The sequence below is a fragment of the Mobula hypostoma genome, chromosome 28, assembly GCF_963921235.1.
Source record: "Mobula hypostoma chromosome 28, sMobHyp1.1, whole genome shotgun sequence".
Classification (NCBI taxonomy): Eukaryota; Metazoa; Chordata; class Chondrichthyes; order Myliobatiformes; family Myliobatidae; genus Mobula; species Mobula hypostoma.
In genome coordinates this window covers 18201137-18224565 of record NC_086124.1, presented here as the reverse complement: position 1 = coordinate 18224565, position 23429 = coordinate 18201137, and the positions used below count along the sequence as shown (strand labels likewise).

The window sequence follows — 23429 nt, the reverse complement described above, 5'->3', positions numbered from 1 at the left end:
CCAAGTCAAAGAATTAGTCGAGGACCATTGAAAGCTGCAGATTTTCCCCCAAGCCTCCTCTGAAAGTACCAATCCCGCTTCTTTCTCCCACTTCTCTTTAATATACAGTGTATTTACATTTTTAGCATTGGAGAGTGCATTATATAGGCGAGAAACTGATTTACTGGGTATTGAACTGCAAGCCGAATTCAGAATCTTGAAAAATTCTAATTCTACTGTTGATAGGTCTGTATATCTACAACTCTGGTTAACATAGTTTCGTATTTGAAGGTACCTAAAAAAGTCATTATGTTCTAGGCCATGTTTGTCCTGCAGGATTTGGAAACTTTGTAATACTCTTTTATCTATAAATGAGAGGTAGGTTGTAAGACCTTTCTTTATCCATAGCTCAAATCTTTTATCTCCTCTGTTGAGAAGGAATTCGGTATCATATGCACACCATCTAAAGAGTTTTAGCATGTTATTAATTCCACATGAATTAACCACCTTCTGCCATACTTTTAATGTAAGATTTATCCAAGCATTATTAAATTTTTCCAACTGGGCCATAAATCCTTTGTCAGCTATTGAGTCCTGAAGAGGAAAACTGTCAACTAATCCAAATTCTATTTCCTTCCATCTAGCCTTATATTCCCTATTACACCAATATAGCAGAGGGGTTATCTGTGAGGCATAAAAATAATTTCTCAGGCAAGGAAGAACCATACCTCCTCTTTCCTTCCCTAACTGTAAAGTGTTATAGAGAATTCTAGGTTTCCTTCCTTGCCAAATGAAGCGGGAAATCCATTTGTCCCATTCCCTGAATTGATTATCATCCACCTCCACTGGTAAAGTACGGAAAAGATATAATAACCGAGGAAGAATATTCATTTTTATAGTATTTATCCTTGAATTTAAACTTAAAAAGGGGATAAGATTCCATCTATGCATATCTGCTTTTATCTCTGAGATTAATGGCCCATAATTTACCTGTGACAGTGTGAAAGATCCTTCGGCAGGGTTATTCCTAAATATTTTAATGATTTAGATTCCCACTTAAGATCGTATGTATCCTGCAATTTTTTGGATGGTGTATAATTTAGGGACATAACCTGCGTTTTCTTTACATTTATTTTATAACCTGATATTTTCCCAAAGTCATCCAACAGTGTAAACAATCCTATAAATGATTTTTCTGGTTCAATCAGATAGATCAAAACATCATCTGCGAATAACGCCACTTTCTGTTCAATCCCTGCCACCTTGATACCTTTTACGATTTCGTTCTGTCTTATTAGTTGGACAAATGGTTCAATATATAGCGCAAAAAGGAGAGGAGAAATTGGGCATCCCTGTCTAGTGCCTCTCTCTAAAATGAAGGAGTCAGAGAGGTCCCCATTTATCTTAATTCGGGATGTTGGGCTGTCATACAGGTCTGAATTACTTTAATAAACCTTTCTTGAAAGCCGAATCTTCCTAACACTCTGTATAGGAATGCCCAACTAACCGAATCAAAAGCTTTCTTAGCGTCCAATCCTACTACCATTGTCTCTGTCTCGTTCTTATTAACCTGTTCTAATATGTGCAGAGTTCTCCTTATGTTGTCCTGTGTTTGTCTTTGTTGAATAAATCCAGTCTGGTCTAAATGGATTAGGCCAGGTAAAAGCTTTTCCAATCTGCGCGCTAATATAGATGTAAATAGTTTGTAATCTGAATTAAGAACACTAATTGGCCGATAATTGCCACATTCTAGTTTATCTTTACCCTCTTTAGGAATAACTGAAATAATCGCTTCTCTCCAGGAAGGTGGAGTTTCTCCTCTCTGCAAGATCCAATTAAAGGTGTTAAGTAGTAATGGGACTAACTGTGTCTTCAGGGACTTGTACCACTCTGAGGTAAACCCATCAGAACCCGGGGACTTTCCAGCCTTTAACCTAGAGATGGCCACGTTCAGTTCTTTGACAGTTACTGGTTCTAATAAACTTTCATTTTGTAAATCTGTAAGTTTAGGTAGATCTAAAAAATTCAATACACTGTCTATATAGGGCTCACTGGGGGCCCAGGGTTGGGAGTACAGCTCTCGATAATACGTTTCAAAACTCTCTTGAATTTTCCCTATTGTACTCTCCACAAGCTTTGTCTTTGGATTCTTTATTTTATGAATTGTATTGTCTGCTTGTTGTTTTCGTAATTTATATGCTAATAATCTAGCTGATTTACCTCCTACTTCATAATTCTTTTGTCTCAGGTAAAGAAAATTTCTTTGAGTTTCCAACGTATAAATATCATTAATTTCATTTTGCAATTTCCTAATTTCCTGTTTTCGATTTGAATTACTTTTGTTGCTATCTCCAACTTGAAGTTGTTTTAATTTTCCTTGAAGGTCTGCTAATTTTTGTACATAGATTTTTTTCATGTGAGTAGTAATGGAAATAATTTTCCCTCTCAGTACAGCTTTAAATGTATCCCATAAAATCACTGGTGATGTTTCTCCCGTGTCATTAAGGTCTAGATATTCTTTGATTTCTCCCCTTAATCTCTCCATTACTTTTGGGTTATTAAGTATATGTGAGTTTAGCCTCCATAGTGTATTCCTCGTTTTCCTTTCCAGGATTAGAGACATAGAGACTGGGCTATGATCCGACAGAGCAATTGTTGCAATATTACAGTTTTTTATCCTGAGTCTATCTGTATTAAAGATAAAGAAATAGTCTATCCTTGAATAGGCTGAATGAGGGAAAGAGTAATATGTATAATCTTTACTACTAGGGTGTAGTTTCCTCCAGACATCTATAATTCCCAACTCCTCCATCAATGAATTCACTTTCCGAGTCAGAGGTTTATTCTGAGTAACTATTCTTGAAGAATCTAATATAGGATTTAATCTAATATTAAAATCCCCTCCACAAATTACTACCCCTCGAGAACTGACCATTAGGTCAAAAATGTGTCTATAAAATGACCATTCACTACCTGGAGGAGCATAAACATTCAGCAATGTTATTTCTGTACATTCTATTCTTCCTGTGATTTTTACAAACCGTCCTTCTTTGTCTCTAGTCTCTGAAATATGTTCATAATTAAGAGTACTTGATATTAAAGTAGCTACCCCTCTTTTGTGACTCAATTTATATGATGAATAAAATACATGCTTAAAGCCCATTCTTTTTAATTTTCCATGTTCAGATTGGCTCATATGTGTTTCCTGGAGGAAAGCTATTTGTGCCCTCTCTTTTTTCAATTTAGACATAATCTTATTTCTTTTAATTGGATTCAAAACCCCATTAACATTATAGGAAATTATTTTTACCAATTCAGTTTGCATTTTTCTCTAGCAGAAAAAAAGCACTCTCCTTTTCTAACCAAACAGTAAGCAATCCCTTCTCAACAGTAAACCAAGACATATAACCACACCCTAGACATTTCTGAACGTATAACATTTGAAAATTTTCCCCGACTTCCCACAGTGAGGCCTGAGCACCGACCCGCCTCAGTTCAGAGGGATAACCTCTATCTTCACCCTGTGTTAGAGGGCCCTCAGCAGTTTGAATAATCATAGAGAATTTTCTCCTATTTATGTCTCGACCATATTGCTATCATTCAAGTTATTCCGCCTAGATTATTTTTAATTACCAGTTTTCATTTTACTTTCAAGTCCGATTTACTCTTTTCAGTCATTTCTCTTAATTAATCTGTATTCTCTGTACATTCGCGTCTGAATATTTGCAGCTTTTCCTTGTAGTTTGACACTCTGTTTCGAGTGGAGCGTCCTCGCCCCACTAACTGCCACGACTTCCGCCGAATCCTCTCCAGTAGCGACTCCGGTTGGGTGATAACTTTAATAGGTAGTCCCCGGTCCACCAGGTCCGACGTTGCCTCCTCCACCGTAGCGTAAGTTTTTGTCCCTTCGTCGTAAAAGACTCTCAGCCGAGCTGGATACAGGGTCTGGAATCTGATGTTGTTTTCCTTCAGGACTCTCCGTGTTTCCGTATATTCCTTCCGTCTGGCAAGAATCCCCAGTGCGTAGTCGTGGTCTAAACTGATTTTACAGTTGTTCCACATGAAACCTTTCTTTTGCCATGCTCTTTTAAGCACCTCTTCCTTCGTTCTGTAACTGAGAAATCTGATCAGAATCGATCTGGGCTGGGCGCCTGCCGGAGGCTGTGGTGCCAACGCGCGGTGAGCCCTTTCTATCTGTAGGTCTTTTGCGGCCGGTATATCAAGGTTCTCTCTAAGCAGCTTCTCCACGAAGGGAATCATCAATCCGGGTTTACCTTCGGTTCCTTCGGGAACTCCGTAGATCCTCACATTTTCCCTTCTCGAGCGGCCTTCTTGATCTATTAGTTTCCACTGGAGTTGGTCTTGTAGCTTCAGCATTTCTGCTATCACTTCCTCGGCATTTTGTAGCTTCTCTTCAATTCCAACAATCCTCGCTTCGGCTTCATCCATCCGCGAGTTAGTTTTTACTATTTCTCCTTTAATATCTTCCAGCTGTTTGCTGTTATGTTGTCGGAACTCGCGAATCTCTCCGAGAATCAAAGACAGAGTCACCGATTCCCCCTCATTATCTCCGTCCTGGCTTGCCGTGGGAGAGCTAGGCCCTTCGCCTTGCTGCATCTCTTTATGTTTATCAGCCTTCAGAGCGGACTTTTTATTCTTGTTCTTAGACATCGTCCTTGCCCCTTTTATTAATATAGTTATGCAATATTAAGTATTTGTCTAAATTCGATTTTGGGGCAGCTTACCTTCTTTTTTGTCGAGAGACCTTTTCCTTACGCCGCCATTCCCTTGATGACCCGGAAGTCCTCCGTTTGTGTGGTCTTATGGACTTCTTGTCTGCTGTCAGCCAGTCCCAGGCTATTTTGTTTTCACATTGGTTATCTTTCCTGACGACGTCCCGAATGTACAACGCGAAGTTTAAATAGTCGTGGTCTGGTCACACAGTTAATTTTGGCTGCTTCTTTTTTTTTTCTTTTTTTTTGCTTCAGTAAAGGTCTTTTTTTTTTCTCTCTGCGTGCAGTCCCAATATTTCATCAGTCGATTTAGACGACCGAGTAAAATATCCTTGTTACCAAGTTAAACCATACTAAGGAAAATTAATTGCAATAACCAAGCTCTGACAATGGGCAACCCAACAGCTTCGGACTGCACTTTATAAGGTTCACAGAATCGTCTTTACCCGGAAGAACCCATTCTGTTAACCTTCCCTGCAGATAATTTGTTTAGAAATTACTCTCTTTTGAATAAACATACTTCATCATTCTGGTGATTATACTTGATGATTTTCCAATCACTGGAGACGGTTTGATAGAATGGAACGCTATAAAGTGGATGCCTTACTAACCTGCGACATTTATTCGAATGTGATTGCTGATGGAGGAACGTATCAGTCGACCCGATTGCATTGTCACAAAGACACAAGCGTAGTCCCCTTCACTGTCAGCATTGACAGCTTCAACATGATATTTGAACTGCTTCTGGTTTCCCGTGCTGTTTATGATAGAGACCGAGTCCTTCAACAACTGAAATTGCCCTTGCGAGGCACGCCACGCGACGTCACAAGAAATAGTAACTGCTTCTCCAGTTACATACACTGGGTATTCTGGACTTTTTGAAATTTTGGGCTGAGGTGGAAGATCTGGAACAACAAAATTAAAGACAAAATGCTCAATAGTGAATTCATCAGTTGCAGTTCATGAAATATTTTTTAAAAACGTACTTTCGGAAACAAAACCACAAGCCTGGATACCCTCACCGTAACGGCTTCAGGCAGTAGGAAAGTTTGAGCTTTCCCCACTCTTTATCTGAAATCTCAAGGCTTATTTCTTCCACTGTTTTAAATGTGCCTTAATATAGCTGATGTTTTGGAGAATCAAGATGTTGTTGTATACTTATTGCTATTCCTTCTTTATCTTTGCTCATTTAAAACAGTAGAGACCCAGTAAGGGGTGCAGAATTCTTCTCTTGATGGATGTAGGAAGGCTGGAGACACCCTGTGTCCTTGCAGACTACACGCGCATAACGTGCATCCAGCTGCAACTTCCAAAACTTCGCTGGAACTGGATGAACTCGCTATCATTCAAGAGGCTGAATGTGTGATGGTACTGACATAGAGTGGTAGTTACCCCTATGAGGCGTGCTGAAGTGAAAGGGGATTGCTTACTTAGGGGAACGGAAAGTAGTTAATGTGGACCAGACGGAGATTGCCGGACGATATGTTGCCTCCCATTTGTCTGGTTCTGAGGCATCTGGGATCGAGTACTCACCACGCAGTTGGTGGAGAGATTAGGGAGGCAGATGTTGTTAAGATCTCAGACAAAGTCAGGAATCAAAAAGCTGAGCCTAATGCGACTGATGTCATGAGCTTCGTATATTTTAATGCAAGAAATTTCGTAGGTAAGGAATTTGCACTAAGGGCATGGAATAATAACATTTTAAGCATTGGTGAGGGCTGGTTACAGGAAGGACTGGATTTACAACTCAGTATTCCGCGGTTCTCTGGTGTTACGAGTCAAGGAAAACGCCACAGCTCTGCACAGTCAGAACAGATTGGATAACGCGTCTAGTGAGGCGTTGTAGGTGGAACTGAGGAATACCCAAACAAATGAACACGTTAATGGGTTATATTGTAGACCGTCCAATAGTATGCAGAATTTAGAGTGACAGTTGTGTAGAGAGTTTGCTACAAGAAACACAAGGTTGTTAAAATAGATTATTTTAACTTTCCATACATTGACTTGGACTCCCACACTGTAAAAAGTCTAGGTGGGATAAAGTTTGCTAAACGAGTTTAGAGAAGTCTCCTTAATCAGTATGGCATCTCCATCTGGTTTTGGAGTAGCAGAGTAACAGACCGGACGTCCCGAGAAAAGACTGTGAGAACGGCTGAAAGAATCATAGGGTCACTGTACCATCGGTTTCGAGACATTCATCAGGAGGGCCGCGTATGCAGGTCCCTAATCATAATCAAATATCTCATGCACTCATCCAGCAGACTCTTTAAAGTTCTCTCTCAGGCAGAGACTCCAACGCATAAAGACAAGAAAGATTAGGATGGCAAACAGCTTCTTCCGTCAGGCCATTAGACTTCTGAAATCTCTGTGGGATCTCATTCCAAGTATCACTTGCTAATTTGTACTGTACCATACACTATTTAATTAGTGCACTTCGTTTATCTGTGCTTAAGTCATTTGTAGAGTGATATCTTGCTTTGCCTACGAACCGTGTGAAGTGTGCTATGCCTGAAAAAATACTTCGCATCTCAATGGCTTATTTTATCGAAGGGTAATATTCCTTTCCATACATCTTTACTGACTAAGAAAGAAACATTTGGTTTTACTGAGTGTATACCAGACTACATAAGAACAGCGGCGACATTAAACCAGGTTCTGATTCTGGTACTGGCTACTGATCTGCAACTGACCGTTACTGTTATTCGAACTATTTGGCTCGCTGAAGAAGGTATCCATCAACTTGATGCCTTGGTCAAAATGGACACAAACAAAGTTTGCTTTACTGACAGAATTTTTATTTATAATTTGGTAAGTGGGAAACACCAGGAGACGGAAGGGAAAGAAGCAGATGCTAGCGAGTACCGCTGTGGCTCTCCCCTTAGCGATAAGTACTCCTGTTTGAGTACTGTTGGGGGTGACGGCCTACCTGGGGGTAGAAAACTGTGGTCGCGCCTCTGGCACAGATTCTGCCCTGTGGCTAAGAAGGTAGGGAAAGGAAAAGGGTGGCAACAATGATATGGGTCTCTATATTTAGGGGGTCAGACAGGCGATTTTGTGGACGCAGGAAAGAAACGAGGATGATAGTTTGCCTGACAGGTGCCAGGTTTCGGGATGATCCTGATCACCTGAACGATGTCTTGATATAGGAAGGAGAAGAGCCAGAGGTCGTGGTATATATTGGTACCAATGACATAGGTAGGGAAAAGGAAGAGTTCCTGAAAAAAGACTGCAGGGAATTAGGAACGAAGTTGAGAAGCAGGACCTCAAAGGTAGTAATCTCCGGATGACTGTTTGTGACATGTGACAGTGAGTATAGGAATAGAATGAGGTGGAGCGTACATGCGTGGCTGAGGGATTGGAACAGGGGGCCGTGATTCAGGTTTGTGGATCACGGGGACTTCTTCTGGGGCAGGTGTGACCTCTACAGAAAAGTGGTTGCCCTTGAATCCCAAGGGGACTTATATCCTGGCAAGCTGGTCTGCTAATGCTTATGGGGAGAATTAAACTAGAATTGCTGAGTGGATGGGAACCAAACTGCAGTGACGGAGAAAAGGGAGTTTGGCTAACAAATGGAGAAAGATTGGAGACAGTGCGAAAGGGAGGATAAAGCAGGTGATAGGGAAGGGACACGCTCAGATCGATAGTTCGACATGTGCTTACTTTAATGTGAGGAATATTATGAATAAGGCGGATGAGCTTAGAGAGTGGGTCATTTAATTTCCAATCATTGCCGGGTTCCACAAACGACACCCACCTGCTTCCCATCAGGAATTGCAGGGTAAAGACCCTGTGATTACAACAAGCAGCTGCCAGTTCCTTGGTCGACTCGTGTATGAGTAACCTCGTTCCATGGTTCTTAGGACTATCAGTTCCAAGCCTTGCATCGTTCCTGAATTCTCTACTAAAACCAAGACTCCGTGTAAAGATTCTCTTGGACACCCATTCCGCGCTCGCTACGACCGTTACGCCTCCCGATTAGGCCTCCGCGCCCCTGTTCAGCACTTGGGTTCGTTCCACCGCCACGTCCTTGCGACAGGTACGTTCCAATGAGACAGGGAAAGAATGGTAGTGTACAGGAATCGTGGTGTAAAAAGGCTGTTGTAAATCTAGTCCAGTAGAAAAGAAGAGCTTACGAAAGGTTCAAAAAAACTAGCTAATGATAGAGATCTAGAAGATTATAAGGCTAGCAGGTAAGAGTTTATGAATGAAATTAGGTGAGCCAGAAGGGGGCACGAGGAAGACTTGGAGGACAGGATTAAGGAAAACCCCAAGAGCATGTATTGTGCTGTAGATTTTCCATGTGTCGATGTTTCTATGATAAAGAGTGTCGTTGGTCTCTATTGTTGTTGATGATTGGCATGGAGAAATTCAATAATTGGATTCGCCAAATGGAATTACGATTTGTAACTGTGAAGTTAATAGTGACCAATACTCCAGTAATGTAGGTCGAGTCGGCAGGACTCTTAATAATGTATGGCTAAGGACAAGGTTCGGAAAAAAAACGTACTTGTGCTTTTCCTGAGAAGTTTCTAAAAGATAGCAACTTAAATATTGGAAGTTTTGTTGCTGTTGTTGTTAAAATATCGCATGAGAATTCATCCAGTTTTTCCCGTCGTAGATTCTTACCAGTACTACGATTCTCCACCTCACTTCTATAGAACATTTTCAAAGTTTCCGATGTCACACCTAATCATCGCAAGGTTCTCGGGAAGACACGGGTTGCTTTAATCGTAATTACACCTACTTATTGAGCCCAGGACAGATCCTCTGAAAGAATAACAGCGAAAAGTTTGAACTTCTTCACACGCTCGACTTCTGATGAGGACTATTTTTTTTGGACATCTGATTTCATCTTCCTAAAGCTAATAATCATCTGTTTGGACTTGCTGACGCTGAGATGTGCTTTGTTGTTGTATAGCACTCACCAAGATTTCAATCTCGCTCGTCACTACCTATGAATCAACCAACGACTTTACTGTCGTCAGTAAACATATATACGACATTATAACTATGCTTAGACTCATATTCATGAGTATATATTTAATTTCATTTAATATTGAGAAACAGCGCAGAAGTAGCCATCCCACGTCTTCAAGCCTCGCTGAGCAGCAATCCCACGGTTTAATCCTAGCCAAATCACGGGATCATTTACAATGGGCAATTACCCTACAAAACCAGTGAGTCCTTAACCTGTCAGGGAGAACAGGAGTACTGGGAAAAACCCCATGTTGTATCAGAGAGAACGTAGAAAATCATTACAGTCAATGGCAGAAATGCAATACTCGTCTCCTGTTCTGTAACGTAAAGTTCTGCTAACCACTATAAAACAAGTCTTCCAACGGGCGAAGCACGCAACCTTGTGGTGCCACTGCGCAGATGCAAATGGTGGAGAAGATGCGGTTACCAAACCGAATTCACTGAAATTTCCGGTCTCTTGAATTAAAGCTCCTTTCGAAGGGAACTTTGGGTCCAAGATTATAGCTCCCTGAAAAAAAAAACTACGCTGGTTGACAGTGCCAAAGAAGGAAAGAAACTTACCTCCATTTTTTGGCCGAGAACTGAGCTTAAGCGTTGTGAAATCTTGTTATACATCCATAAATCTCTAGGGAGTCTGCATCCGGGATATTCCATTCAGTTATGATCGCACAATTATAGGAAGGTGGGTGAGATTTTTCGGGGACTGGGGAAGGCTGCAGCAGATGTTTACCAGAAAGCTGACTGGATTAATGGTCATGTACTGTCAGAGAGAATGGACAAAACTTTCTTGTCTTCTCTGGAGCGGCTGAGATCTCGTAGCTATTTATAAAAGTATGGTACTCATATCGTGAATAGACATCCAGTGTCTTTCTGTCGAGGTTTGAAATATCTCATATCGGAGGGCTTGCATTTGAGGCGAGACGAGGAAGATTATAAACATACGTATGCGGTCAGGTCTTTGCACAGAGTGTTGGATGCTGAAATATGCTGCATGTTTTTCGAGAGTAGGGATGGAGTTAAATACGACAGAGGCATACTGCAGCCTTTGGGAGTAGAACTTAATCGTGCAGGAAATGAAAGAATATGAATATTCTGTCGGCAAAAGGAGTTAGTTTAGTTAAGTATTTGCTGACTAACTGAACCAGCTCGCTGGCACTCTGTTCCTGGTGCTGTATTAGATTTTGATCAATGTTCTAATACTACCAATCAGTGCATCAACGTGCATAACAGGAACCGAGATACTAACCTGTGACTATAACACGAACATTTTGACTGTAAGGGGAAGTTATCCATCGACCAGATATTTGTGTCAGCAGAACGCAGGCGTAGACGCCAGCCATGTCTTTGCTCACATTTTTCATGATATAAGAGACATCTCGTCGGTGTTCATGGCGTTCACTGCTGTTGACGAGAGGGGTGGAGTCTTTCGTTAACTGAAGCAGACCAATTTCAACGGGATGTTCTGCAACGCAGGTTATGTTGACTGTTTCCCCTGGCACATAGACCGAATGATCAGGACTCTTGTAGACTTTGGGTTCCGGCGGAGTATCTGAAACGAGACACGTGCAGAAGAATTGCTATGAGTGCGCATTCAAATATGCGAAAGGAGTATTCTCCCTAAACTGCTGCTGTATTAATTAATTAGTCAAAGCATAGGTTTAGACTGCATGTTCGATTACCTATTAAACAAACAGCTTAAATTGAATTCAATGATTTTTTTTATTGAGTTGACGAAACATCACTTTCCGTTTGCTCTTATGCATGATGTGCATGACGTCAAATGTACAACACTAACTGTTTTGCACTGAAGGTGAAAGTTCAAGGTAAATGCAGATTCACTTAAAACTACGTCAATATTATTGTATTATATCCTGAGATTCTTTTTCTTAGACATTTGTAGCAAAAACAAGGTGCACAAGAAAGAGACATCACAGAAAGGAAACTGCGTAGTAAAGAAATACTGCAAAGATGAGTTGTAAAGAGGGCTGATCGCAAGTCTCCAGGTCGTAACATCCGTTCAGAGTAGTACCGATTGCTCTTACCTAAGACGTTAAAGGAGTTACATGGTATTTGCATAATATCACCCTGAACCTGGTTATATGTGATCCATTCATAAATAGTTGTAAGTAAGTAGTGAATTGAACGGTATTACAGGCCAGTTCCAGAGGTTTGGCGATTTGAATTCGTTTTCCATGGGTTTCAGAAGAATAAGAGGGACTTTGCATTTAACATTGAGAGGCCAGGAAAATTGTTACCTCGCAGGCAAATAACCTCTGCAAATCTGTGCATACGTGGCCGGTAGTGGCTTGAACGTTAAATATTGTAAGCTGATGACAGATACATGATTTGAAACTCGGAGATCTGAGTATTTTGGGAAATGAATGTGGAAGTAGGTTTAAGCCAAGCATACAAGAAGCATGAGAGTATTCAAAGACTTATAAGTGTATCAGGGCCTTGTAGCCTATTCCTGCTGGTACTCTGTTTTCACTTTCTGTGTGTTTTCCCCGTTTTTTGCTTCCCATTCTGTCGCTGCTTTATAAAAATCTGGTTTGGGCGCATTTGAACTATCGGATTCATTGTTGGGAGTGGCTTAAACTAATGTGGCAGGGGTACTAGGAACTAGTGTCGTAGAGCTGAGGATGAATCAGCAGGTTTACAATTAGATGATGGGTATAATATGAATGTAAGCAACGACAAGCCAATGACTGGGTATAAATGCAGACAGAGCAAATAGTTAAATAGTCCACACAGGCAAGATTCAAAAGGGTGAAGAATGCAGTGCTGACAGTGCTGTATTTCAGCAATGCCATAATTGTAATGATGGAGTTCAATATGCAAGACCTTTGGGAAAATCAAGTTGGTGCCGAATCGCAAGGAGGTGTTCTCGCGGAATGCCTACGAGATGGATTTTTAGGCACCTTGTGCTTGAGCCTACTCGGGAAAAGGGTATGATGGATGGGCTGTTGTACAATAGCCCAGCTCTTATTAGGGAGCTTAATATAGAGTAATATTTCAGAGGCTGTGATATTAATATGATTAAATTCAACGGCAATTTGAGAGGGAATAGTACAAGTCTCATGTATCAGTGTCGGAAAGGATAAAGGGAATTACAAAAGCATGAGAAATGAGCTTGCCCACGTGGGTTGGAGGATTGGAGTGTCAGGAGGCAAGAGTGCGTGCCGTTGCTATTTCAAAGGAAAAACCTCGAGGCAATCTCAAAGTTCTTAAAGTGGATAGGTCACTACACCCGATCGTCAACACCCTAAGTCCTGTGAGAAATTCTGTAGAAATGTATGATAGTGCATTTTAGTAAACGGAACAATAGTGCGTACCATATTCGAAATAGTGAGAATGTTGAAAGATCATAGATGCTTAGGAGTCATCGTGCAAGATTCAAAGAATGTTAATTTATACTTTTGAGTCTGTAGTAAAGAAGGCACCTTCAATGTTGGCAATTATTTCAGGAGAATATAATATAAAATTTATAAGCTAACGCTGAGGATTAATAAGACACTAACCAGGCCACACTTGTAGTCTTGTCAACAGGATTAGACCCTATATCTCGGAAAGGATCTGTTGTCATTGGAGAGAGTCCAGGGTAATTTCACAAGGATGATTCGCGATTGAACGGGTTAACATATCAGAACCGTTTGGCAGCTCTGGGCCTGTACTCTTTGGAATTTAGGAGAACGCGGGGCGGTGGGGGTGTGGTTGAAGCTCGTTGAAACCTGCCGAATATTAAAAGGACTAGAATGGGTGGTTGAGACCAGGACGTTTGCTATGGCGGGGGTATCCAGAAATAAAGGCAGAGCCACAAAATTGAGGGGTGACCTTTTTTAAAAAGAGAGGTAAGGAGGAATTATATAGCCAGCGAGAGGAGAACTGTGGAATGCTTTGCCACAGACTGTGGTAGATGACATGTTCGTGGTATATTTAAGGTGTAAGTTGATACTTTCAAGGCAGGTGTATGGGGTTGAGTGTGCTTTGGAATCAGCAATGATGAAGGGCGCAGCAGACTCGATGTGATGAATTGTAATCCTATATATTATGTTTGTGTGACTTTTGGACTTTTTGTCTACTGTCAACCAGTCCCAGGTTATTTTTTTTCCCCATTGGTTATCTTTCCTGACAACGTCCCGAATGTTCTTCATGAAGTTTAAATAGTCGTGGTCTGGTCCGACAGTTAATTTTGGCTGTTTTTTTTCTCTCTCTTTCTCAGTAAAGGATTATCCCGTGTTTTTTTCTCTCTGTGTGTAGGCCACTATTTCATCAGTCGCTTAGGACGACCGAGTAAAATATCCTTGTTACCAAGTTAAACCATACAAAGGAAAATTAATCGCAATAACCGAGGTCTGACAATGGGCAATCCAACAGCTTCGGTCTGCACTTTATAAGATTCACAGAATCGTCTTTACCCGGAAGGAAACATTGTGTTAAAGTTCCCTGAATATATTTTGTTTAGAAATTACTGTTTTGAATGAACATCCTTCATCATTCTGGTGATTATACCTGATCATGTTCCAATCACTGGAGAGGGTTTGATAGAATGGAACGCGACAAAGTGGATGCCTTACTAACCTGCGACGTTTATTCGAATGTGATGGCTGATGGAAGAACGTATCAGTCGACCTGATTCCATTGTCACAAAGACACAAGCGTAGTCCCCTTCACTGTCAGCATTGACAGCTTCAACATGATAGTTGAACTGCTTCTGGTTTCCCGTGCTGTTTATGACAGAGACCGAGTCCTTCAACAACTGAAATTGGCCTGGGGAGCCACGCCACGCCACGTTACAAGAAATAGTAACTGCTTCTCCAGTTACATACACTGGGTATTCTGGACTTTTTGAAATTTTGGGCTGAGGTGGAAGATCTGGAACAGCATAATTAAAGATAAAATGCTGAATAGTGAATTCATCAGTTGCAGTTCATAAAATATTTTTAAAAATCGTACTTTTGGAAACAAAACCGCAAACTTGGATACTCTCACCGTAACGGTTTCAGACAGTAGGAATGTTTGTGTTTTTCCCACTCTTTATCTAAAATCTCAAGGTTTATTTCTTGCACTGTTTTAAATTTGCCCTAATATAGCTGAAGGTTTCGAGAATCACAATGTTGTTGTATACTTATTGCTATTCATTCTTTATATTTGCTCATTTAAAACAGAGAGGCCAGAAAGGGTAGCAGAATTCTTCTCTTGATGGATGTAGGAAGGCGGGAGACAGCCTGTGTCCTTGCAGACTACTCGAGCAGGACGTACATCCCGCTTCAACTTCTAACACTTCGCTGGAACTTGATGAACTCGCTATCATTCAGGAGGCTGAATGTGTGATGGCACTGACATGGAGTGGTAGGTACCCCTAAGATACAGAACCTAGGAGACCGGGTGAAAGCCAGGAAGGGGAAAATGGTTCAACTTGCAATGGAGAGTACCGCGGTGACCATGTCCCTAAAAAAAAAAACAGATATAACACTTTCGGTACTGTTGCGTGGGAGGATGCCCGAGCAAAAAAAGAAGTCTAGGCAGTCATGTGACTGGATCTAGTGCTGAGACTCAGAATGGAAGAGGGGAGAAGAGGCGTGCTGAAGTGAAAGGGGATTCCTTACTTAAGGGAACAGAAGGTAGTTAATGTGGATAAGATGGAGATTGCCGGATGGTATGTTGCCTCCCAGTTTTCCGGTTCTGAGGCATCTGGGATCGAGTATTCTGCAAGCAGGTGGTCGAGGGATTAGGGAGGCAGATTTTGTTAAGATCTCAGAAAAAGTCAGGAACCAAACCGATAGTATCCATTATATCCTTTGAACCTTTGCCGTCAAATCATATAATATGTATCGAAACGGCAGGCTTGAAGGCATAGACGGTGGTGTGGTTCTGTTGGTAAGACATGCAATTACATCTTTAGAAAGAGGTGACATAGGATCAGAGATGGTCGAATCTTTGTGGGTGAAATTAAGGAAATGCAGAAGTAAAAAAAAACATTATGCGTATCATATATAGGCCTGCAAATAGTAGTCATGATGCGGGTTGGAGATTGGGATGAGGAAAATGTAAAAGGCATATACTAAGGGCAATGCTACAATTGTAATGATGGAGTTAAATATGCAATTGTCATGGTCCGGATCGGGGTCCTTTTAAATTTACTTTGTTTGTTTCGATCCGGACCGTTGATTCCCTGTTTTCCTGTGCCCCTCGACTTTGCCGATTAGAGGCAATTAGCGCTCAGCTGAACTGGTAGTGTATAGTCTCCGGCTTTCAGCCGTTCGGCTCGAGAGCGTCTGTAAAGTCATCAAAGGTATGGTGTGCCGATGTCATCTGGCCGGAGCAAGCCTAGTCTCTGCCGAAGCGAGTGCTGGTAATTCGCCCTTCCTCACCGGAGCAACCCTGTCCAATTAACTCGCCAAAGCGAGCCTACAAAGTTTCCTCACCGAGGTGGGTCCATCAGTTAACACGTCGGAGGGAATCAAAAACCGCTGTTTACTATTCCCTGGCCGAGTCAAGAGCTCGCCACTACCTGGAGGATCCAAGTCAAGTCGTGGCTCCGGCGGCATTCAAGCACCAAGTCAAGTCCCTATTCCGACGGCATTCAAGCACCAAGTCAAGTCATATCCCTAGCGGCTTTCAAGCACCAAGTCAAGTTCTGGCCCTGGCGGCCTCCTAGCTCTGAGTCAAGTCCTGGCCCTGGCGGTCTGTGATTCCTGTCCAACCCCCTTGTCTGAATCCCTTCTCCACCCCTCTTGCCTCTAGCCCTCGTCTGCAGCCCCCTCCTGCACACTGGTCTAGTTCCATCGCCGGAGCTAGATAGGTAATGTCTGGTGTTCATTCGTGTTGGTCTTGTCTTGTCCTTGCCTCCGTGTGTAAGTCAGGCCGTCTTGCCGTTGCCCCGCGGGGAGTCATGTTTTGTCCTGTCTTTTTCTCACCTCGGTGGGGTAAGTCAGGCCATCTTGCCGTTGCCCCGCGGAGTGTCATGAATTCCGGCCCTATGACGTGTACCCAAGGAGTGGTTCCGGTTCTCCGTTCTGTGTATGTGTCCATAGTTCCATGAACCTGCCCTTCCGAGACCGAGGCTCTGTTTTCCATCTTCCTCCTCTCCCTAGCCCATGTCACGTCCATGCCTGGTTCTAGGGTGCGAGCTCGAGACATGACCCAAGTACTGGGTCTTGCCCAGTCTCTGGCTCGGAGTCCATACCCTAGCCTCTTCATGTCTGGAAGCCGATTCCGAGTCCAAACCCAGACCCTTCGTCCCAGCCTAGTCGTAGTCCTGAGTCCTTGTCCAGTTCGCTATTCCCTGCTCCTACCTTGCTCTCCTGGTATCGAACAATAAACTAAATCTAAGTAACCTCACAAGATGTGTCTTGCATTTGGGTCCACCCTTGCTCCCAATGCCCCCGCCACTGTGACAGCAAGACCTTTGGGAAAATCAAGCTGGTACCGAATCGCAAGAAGGGGTACTCGCGGAATCCCTACGCGATGGATGTTTAGGCACCTTGTGCTTGAGCCTACTCGGGAGAAGGGTATCATGGATGGGGTGTTGTGCAATAACCCAGCTCTTATTAGGGAGCTTAATGTCGAGTAATATTTCAGAGGCAGTGATATTAATATGATTAAATTCATACTGCAATTTGAGAGTGAATTGTGCAAGTCTCATGTATCAGTGTCTCAACGAATAAAGGGAATTACAAAAGCATGAGAGATCAGCTTGTCCAAGTGGGTTGGAGGATTGGACTGTAAGGAGGCAAGAGTGAGTGTCATTGCTATTTCGAAGGAAAAAGCTCCAGGCAATCTCAAAGGTCTTAAGGTGGATAGGTCACTACACCAGATGGTCAACATTCTAAGTCCTGAGAGAAATCCTGTAGAAATGTATGATAGTGAGTGTTGAAAGATCATAGATGCTAAGCAGTCCTCGTGCAAGATTCAAAGAAGGTTAATTTGCACATTGAGTCTTTAGCAAAAAAGGCATATTCAATGTTGGCATTTATTTGAACGGAATATAATATAAAATTAATGAGATAACGCTGAGGATATATAAGACACTAACCAGGCCACACTTGAATTATTGTCAACAGGTTTAGACCACGTATCTCGGAAAGGATCTGTTGTCATTGGAGAGAGTGCAGGGGAATTTCACAAGGATGATTCAGCGATTGAACGGGTAAACATATGAGGACGGTTTGGCAGCTCTGGTCCTCTACTCATTGGAATTTAGGAGAATGCGGGGCGGTGGGGGTGGGGTTGAGTCTCTTTGAAACCTACCGAATATTAAAAGGACTGGAATGGGTGGTTGAGAACAGGACGTTTACTATGGCGGGGTATCCAGAAATAAAGACAGAGCCACAAAACTGAGCGGTGACCTTTTTTAAAAAGAGAGGTAAGAAGGAATTATATATTTATATTTATATTTATATAGCCAGCGAGAGGAGAACTGTGGAATGCTTTGCCACAGACTGTGGTAGATGCCGTGTCCGTGGTATATTTCAAGGCAGAAGTATGGGGTTGAGTGTGTTTTGGAATGAGCAATGATGGAAGGGTGCAGCAGACTCGATGTGATGAATTCTAATCTGTGGTTTTATGGACTTCTTGTATACTGTTAAACAGTCCTAGGCTATTTTCTTTCTCTCATTGGTTATCTTTCCTGACAAGGTCCCGAATGTTCTTCGTGAAGTCGTGGTCTGCTCCCGCAGTTAATTTTGGCCGCTTTGTTTTTTTTTGCACAGTAAAGGATTGTTCAGTATTCTATTTTTTTTTTCTCTCTGCGTGCAGGCCCAATATTTCATCAGTCGATTTAGACGACCGAGTAAAATATCCTTGTTACCAAGTTAAACCATACTAAGAAAAAATAATTGCAGTAACCAAGCTCTGACGATCGGCAATCCAACAGCTTGGGTCTGCACTTTATAAGGATCACAGAATCGTCAGAAGGAAACATTGTGTAAACCTTCCCTGCAGATAATTTGTTTAGAAATTGTTCTCTTTTGAATAAACATACTTTATCATTCTGGTGATTAGACTTGATGATTTTCCAAACACTGGAGAGGGTTTGATAGAATGGAACGCTATAAACTGGATGCCTTACTAACCTGCGACGTTTATTCGAATGTGATGGCTGATGGAAGAACGTATCAGTCGACCCGATTGCATTGTCACAAAGACACAAGCGTAGTCACCTTCACTGTCAGCATTGACAGCTTCAACATGATAGTTGAACTGCTTCTGGTTTCCCGTGCTGTTTATGACAGAGACCGAGTCCTTCAACAACTGAAATTGGCCTCGTGAGCTACGCCACGCCACGTCACAAGAAATAGTAACTGCTTCTCCAGTTACATACACTGGGTATTCTGGACTTTTAGAAATTTGGGGCTGAGGTGGAAGATCTGGAACAACGTAATTAAAGGTAAAATGCTGAATAGTGAATTCATCAGTTTCAGTTCATAAAATATTTTTAAAAATCGTACTTTTGGAAACAAAACCACAAGCTTGGATACACTCACCGTAACGGCTTCAGACGGTAGGAATGTTTGTGTTTTCCCTACTCTTTATCTGAACTCTCAAGGCATATGTCTTGCACTGTTTTAAATTTGCCCTAATATCGCTGAAGGTTTGGAGAATCAAGATGTCGTTGTATACTTATTGCTTATCCTGCTTTATATTTGCTCATTTAGAACAGTAGAGACGCCGGAAAGGGTAGCAGAATTCTTCTCTTGATGGATGTAGGAAAGCTGGAGACACCCTGTGTCCTTGAAGACTACACGCGCAAGACGTGCATCCCGCTGAAACTTCCAGCACTTCGCTGGAACTGGATGAACTCGCTATCATTCAAGAGGCTGAATGTGTGATGGCCCTGACATAGAGTGGTAGTTACCCCTAAGATGAAGGAACTATGAGACCGGGAGACAGCCAGGAAGGAGAAACTTGCAATGGAGATTACGGTAGTGACCATCCCCCTCTAAAAACAGATATCAGATTTTCGGTATTGTTGCGTGTGGGGTTGAGCGAGCACAAAAATTCGAAGCAGTCATGTGACTGGATCTGGTGCTGTGACTCAGAACGGAAGAGGGGAGAAGAGGCGTGCTGTAGTGAAAGGGGATTCCTTACTTAGGAGAACGTAAAGTAGTTTATGTGGACAAGTCGGAGATTGCCGGATGGTATGTTGCTTCCCAGTTATCTGGTTCTGAGGCAGCTGGGATCGTGTACTCTGCAAGCAGTTGGTGGAGAGATTAGGGAGGCAGATGTTGTTAAGATCTCATAAAAAGTCAGGAATCAAAAAGCTGAGCATAATGCGACTGATGTCGTGAGCTGCGTATATTTTAATGCAAGACGTATCGTAGGTAAGGAGTCTGCACTCAAGGCATGGAATAATAATATTGTAAGCATTGGTGAGGGCTAGTTACAGGAAGGACGGATTTACAACTCAATGTTCCGCAGTTCTCTGGTTTTACGAGTCAAGAAAAAATGCCACGGCTCTGCACAGTCAGAACAAATTGGATAAGACGTTTAGTCAGGCGTTATAGGTGGAACTGAGGAATACCCAAACGAATGAACATGTTAATGGGCTATATTATACACCGCCCAACAGTACGCAGAATTTAGAGTGACAGTTGTGCAGGGCGATTGCTACAAGGAACACGAGGTTGTTATAGTAGATTATTTTAACTTTGCATACATTGACTTGGACTCCCACACCGTAAAGAGCCTAGGTAGGATAGAGTTTGATAAATGTGATTAGAGAAGTCTCCTTAATCAGTATGACATCTCCATCTGGTTTTGGAGTAGCAGAGTAACAGACCGGACGTCCCGAGAAAAGACTGACAGAACGGCTGACAGAATCATAGCGTCTCTGTACCATCCGTCGGAGACATTCATCAGGAGGGCCGCGTATGCAGGTCCCTAATTATAATCAAACATCTCACGCACCCATCCAGCAGCCTATTTAAAATTCTCTATCAGGCAGGAGAGTCCAAACCATAAAGACAAGAACGATTAGGACGTCAAACAACTTCTTCCGTCAGGTCATTATGGTTCTGAAATCTCTGTGCGATCTCATTCCAAGTATCACTTGCTAATTTATACGGTACCATACAATATTTAGTTTATGCACTTTATTTCGTTTATCTGTGCGTAATTCATTTGTAGAGTGACATCTTACTTGCCGTGTGAAGAGTGCTAGGCCTGAAAAATACCTCACATGTCAATGGCTTATTTTATCGAAGGGTATTATTCCTTTTCATCCATCCTTACTGACTAAGAAAGAGACATTTGGTTTCACTGAGAGTTCACCAGACTACATAAGAACAGCGGCGACATTAAACCAGATTCTGATTCTGGACCTGGCTGCTGACCTGCAACTGACCCTTACTGTTATTCCAAATTTTTGCTCGCTGAAGATCTACATATCAGCATGATACATTGGTCAAAAAGGATACAAACGTAGTTTGCTTTACAGTCAGAATTTTTATTTATAATTTGTTAAGTGGGTAACAGTCAGGAGAGGGAAGGGCAAGAAGCATATGCTAGAGAGTACCTCTGTGGTTGTTCCTTAACGATAAGTACTGTTGGGGGAGACGGCCTACCTAGGGGGAGAAAACAGTGGTCGCGCCTTTGGCACAGATTCTACCCTGTGGCTCAGAAGGGTAGGGAAAGGGAAAGAATGACAGCAGTGATATGGGTGTCTATATTTAAGGGGTCAGTCAGGCAATTTTGAGGATGCAGGAAAGAAACGAGGATGACAGTTGGCCTCCCAGGTGCCACGGTTCGGGATGATCCTGATCGCCTGAACGATATCTTGATATAGAAGGAGAACAGCCAGAGGTCGTCGTATATATTGGTACCAACGACATAGGTAGGGAAAAGGACGAGGTCCTGAAAACAGACTACAGGGAATTAGGAAGGAAGTTGAGAAGCAGGACCTCAAAGGTGGTAATCTCCGGAAGACTGTTTGTGGCACGTGACAGTGAGTATAGGAATAGAATGAGGTGGAGTGTAAATGCGTGGCTGAGGGATTGGAGCAGGCGGCAATCATTCAGGTTTGTGGATCACTGGGAGCTCTTCTGGGGCAGGTGTCACTTCCACAGAAAGGTGGTTGCCCTTGAATCCCAACGGGACCTATATCCTGGCAAGCTGGTCTGCCAATGCTTATGGGGAGAATTTAAACTAGAATTGCTGAGGGGATGGGAACCAAACTGAAATGACGGAGAAAAGAGAGATTGGCTAACAAATGAAGAAAGATTGGAGACAGTGCGAAGGGAGAATAAAGCAGGTGATAGGGAAAGAACACGCTCAGATCGATGGTTTGAGATGTGCTTACTTTAATGCGAGGAGTATCATAAATAAAGCGGATGACCTTGAGAGTGGATCTGACATGGTCCCTTCAGGCAATCCCCCATCTTGCCATTTATCTCAGCAATTGGGCCTCAATCACCTCATTTAATTTCCAATTATTCCCAGGTTCCAGTAACTACACACACCTGCTTCCTATCAGGAACTGTAGGGTAAATACCCTGTGATCACAACGAGGAGCTGCCAGTTCCTTGGTCAACTCGTGTCTGAGTAAACCTCGTTCCATGGTTCTTAGGACTAGCAGTTCCAAGTCTCGCATCGTTCCTGAATTCTCTACTAAAACCAAGACTCCGGGAAAAGACTCTCTTGGACACCCATTGCACGCTCGCTGCGACCATAATGCCTCCTGACTAGGCCTCCGCGCCCGTGTTCAGCACTTGGGTTCGTTCCACCGCCACGTCCTTGCGATGGAACGAACTGGCCACGGTGAACCCAGCGGATACCCATCCCGTACAACAGGCCCTGACAAACCAACATTACCTATTGAGCACTCACAACTGCTTCGTGAGATCGCAGAAAGCATCCGGATACTATCCACGAATGTGCAGCAGGTCCGTGAACAGGCGGACCGGGTCTCCACTGCTTTTTCTCCATCCTTTCCAAGAACCCCGGCTACCCAAACAGCTCCGCTCGGGATGACTTCGCCCTTGGAATCAGTAACACCACCACCTCGAGAGCCGTATGTACCAGAGCCTGAACCTACGCCGGGGACCTAGGTAGGTGCCGGGCCTTCGTGTACAATTCTCCGTAGTCTTTGGTCTGTAGCAACGTACCTGCACTTCCGATGAAACAAAGGTTGCGTCCGTCATGGGGCTGCTACGAGGGGATGCCTAGATTGGGCAACGGCTATATGGGGAAAGCGATCAGAGGTTTGTATTTCCTACTCCTCCTTTGTCACTGAAATGACGAAAGTCTTAGAACAATCTATTCGAGGTAAGGACGCAACAAACGGTTGCTTACTCTTTGTCCGGCTACGTGAAGTGTGGCCAGGTATTCCACTGAGTTCCGGACCTTAGCTGCAGTCTCCGGGTGGAATGACGAGCGCCTACAGGACGACTTTCGACAGGGCCTCGCGGACAGGTTCAAGGATGAGTTGGCCGCGATGGACGGCAAGGACTGTCTGGACTCTCTGATCTCATTAGCCATTCGATTAGATTATCGATTTCAGGAGCGTCAAAGAGAGAGAGCCTAAAGCTGCCAAGATCCAAGCACATCCACCGAACTTTTCATGTGTCTCAGTTAAAGCCAGTTTCTGTCAGCCCTTTGTGTCCCCCAGCTCTGACTCATCCACTAACTGTATCATCTTTAACCATCCGGCATACACCGTCCGACGACTACTAGATGTGGACCGTCGGGGCAGGGGTTTCAAATACCTGGTGGACTGGGAAGGGTACGGTCCACAGTAGCGTT

General features: G+C 42.9%; 1 protein-coding gene across 1 annotated transcript in view; it reads right to left on the bottom strand.

Moving 5' to 3' along the window:
* LOC134338832 (uncharacterized) overlaps positions 1-23429 on the bottom strand; it is a 169941-nt gene that overhangs the window by 25066 nt on the left and 121446 nt on the right. Inside the window, 4 exon segments of the mRNA XM_063034935.1 lie at positions 5324-5617; positions 10936-11238; positions 14268-14561; positions 18764-19057. Of these exon segments, the coding sequence (XP_062891005.1) occupies positions 5324-5617; positions 10936-11238; positions 14268-14561; positions 18764-19057 (1185 nt within the window).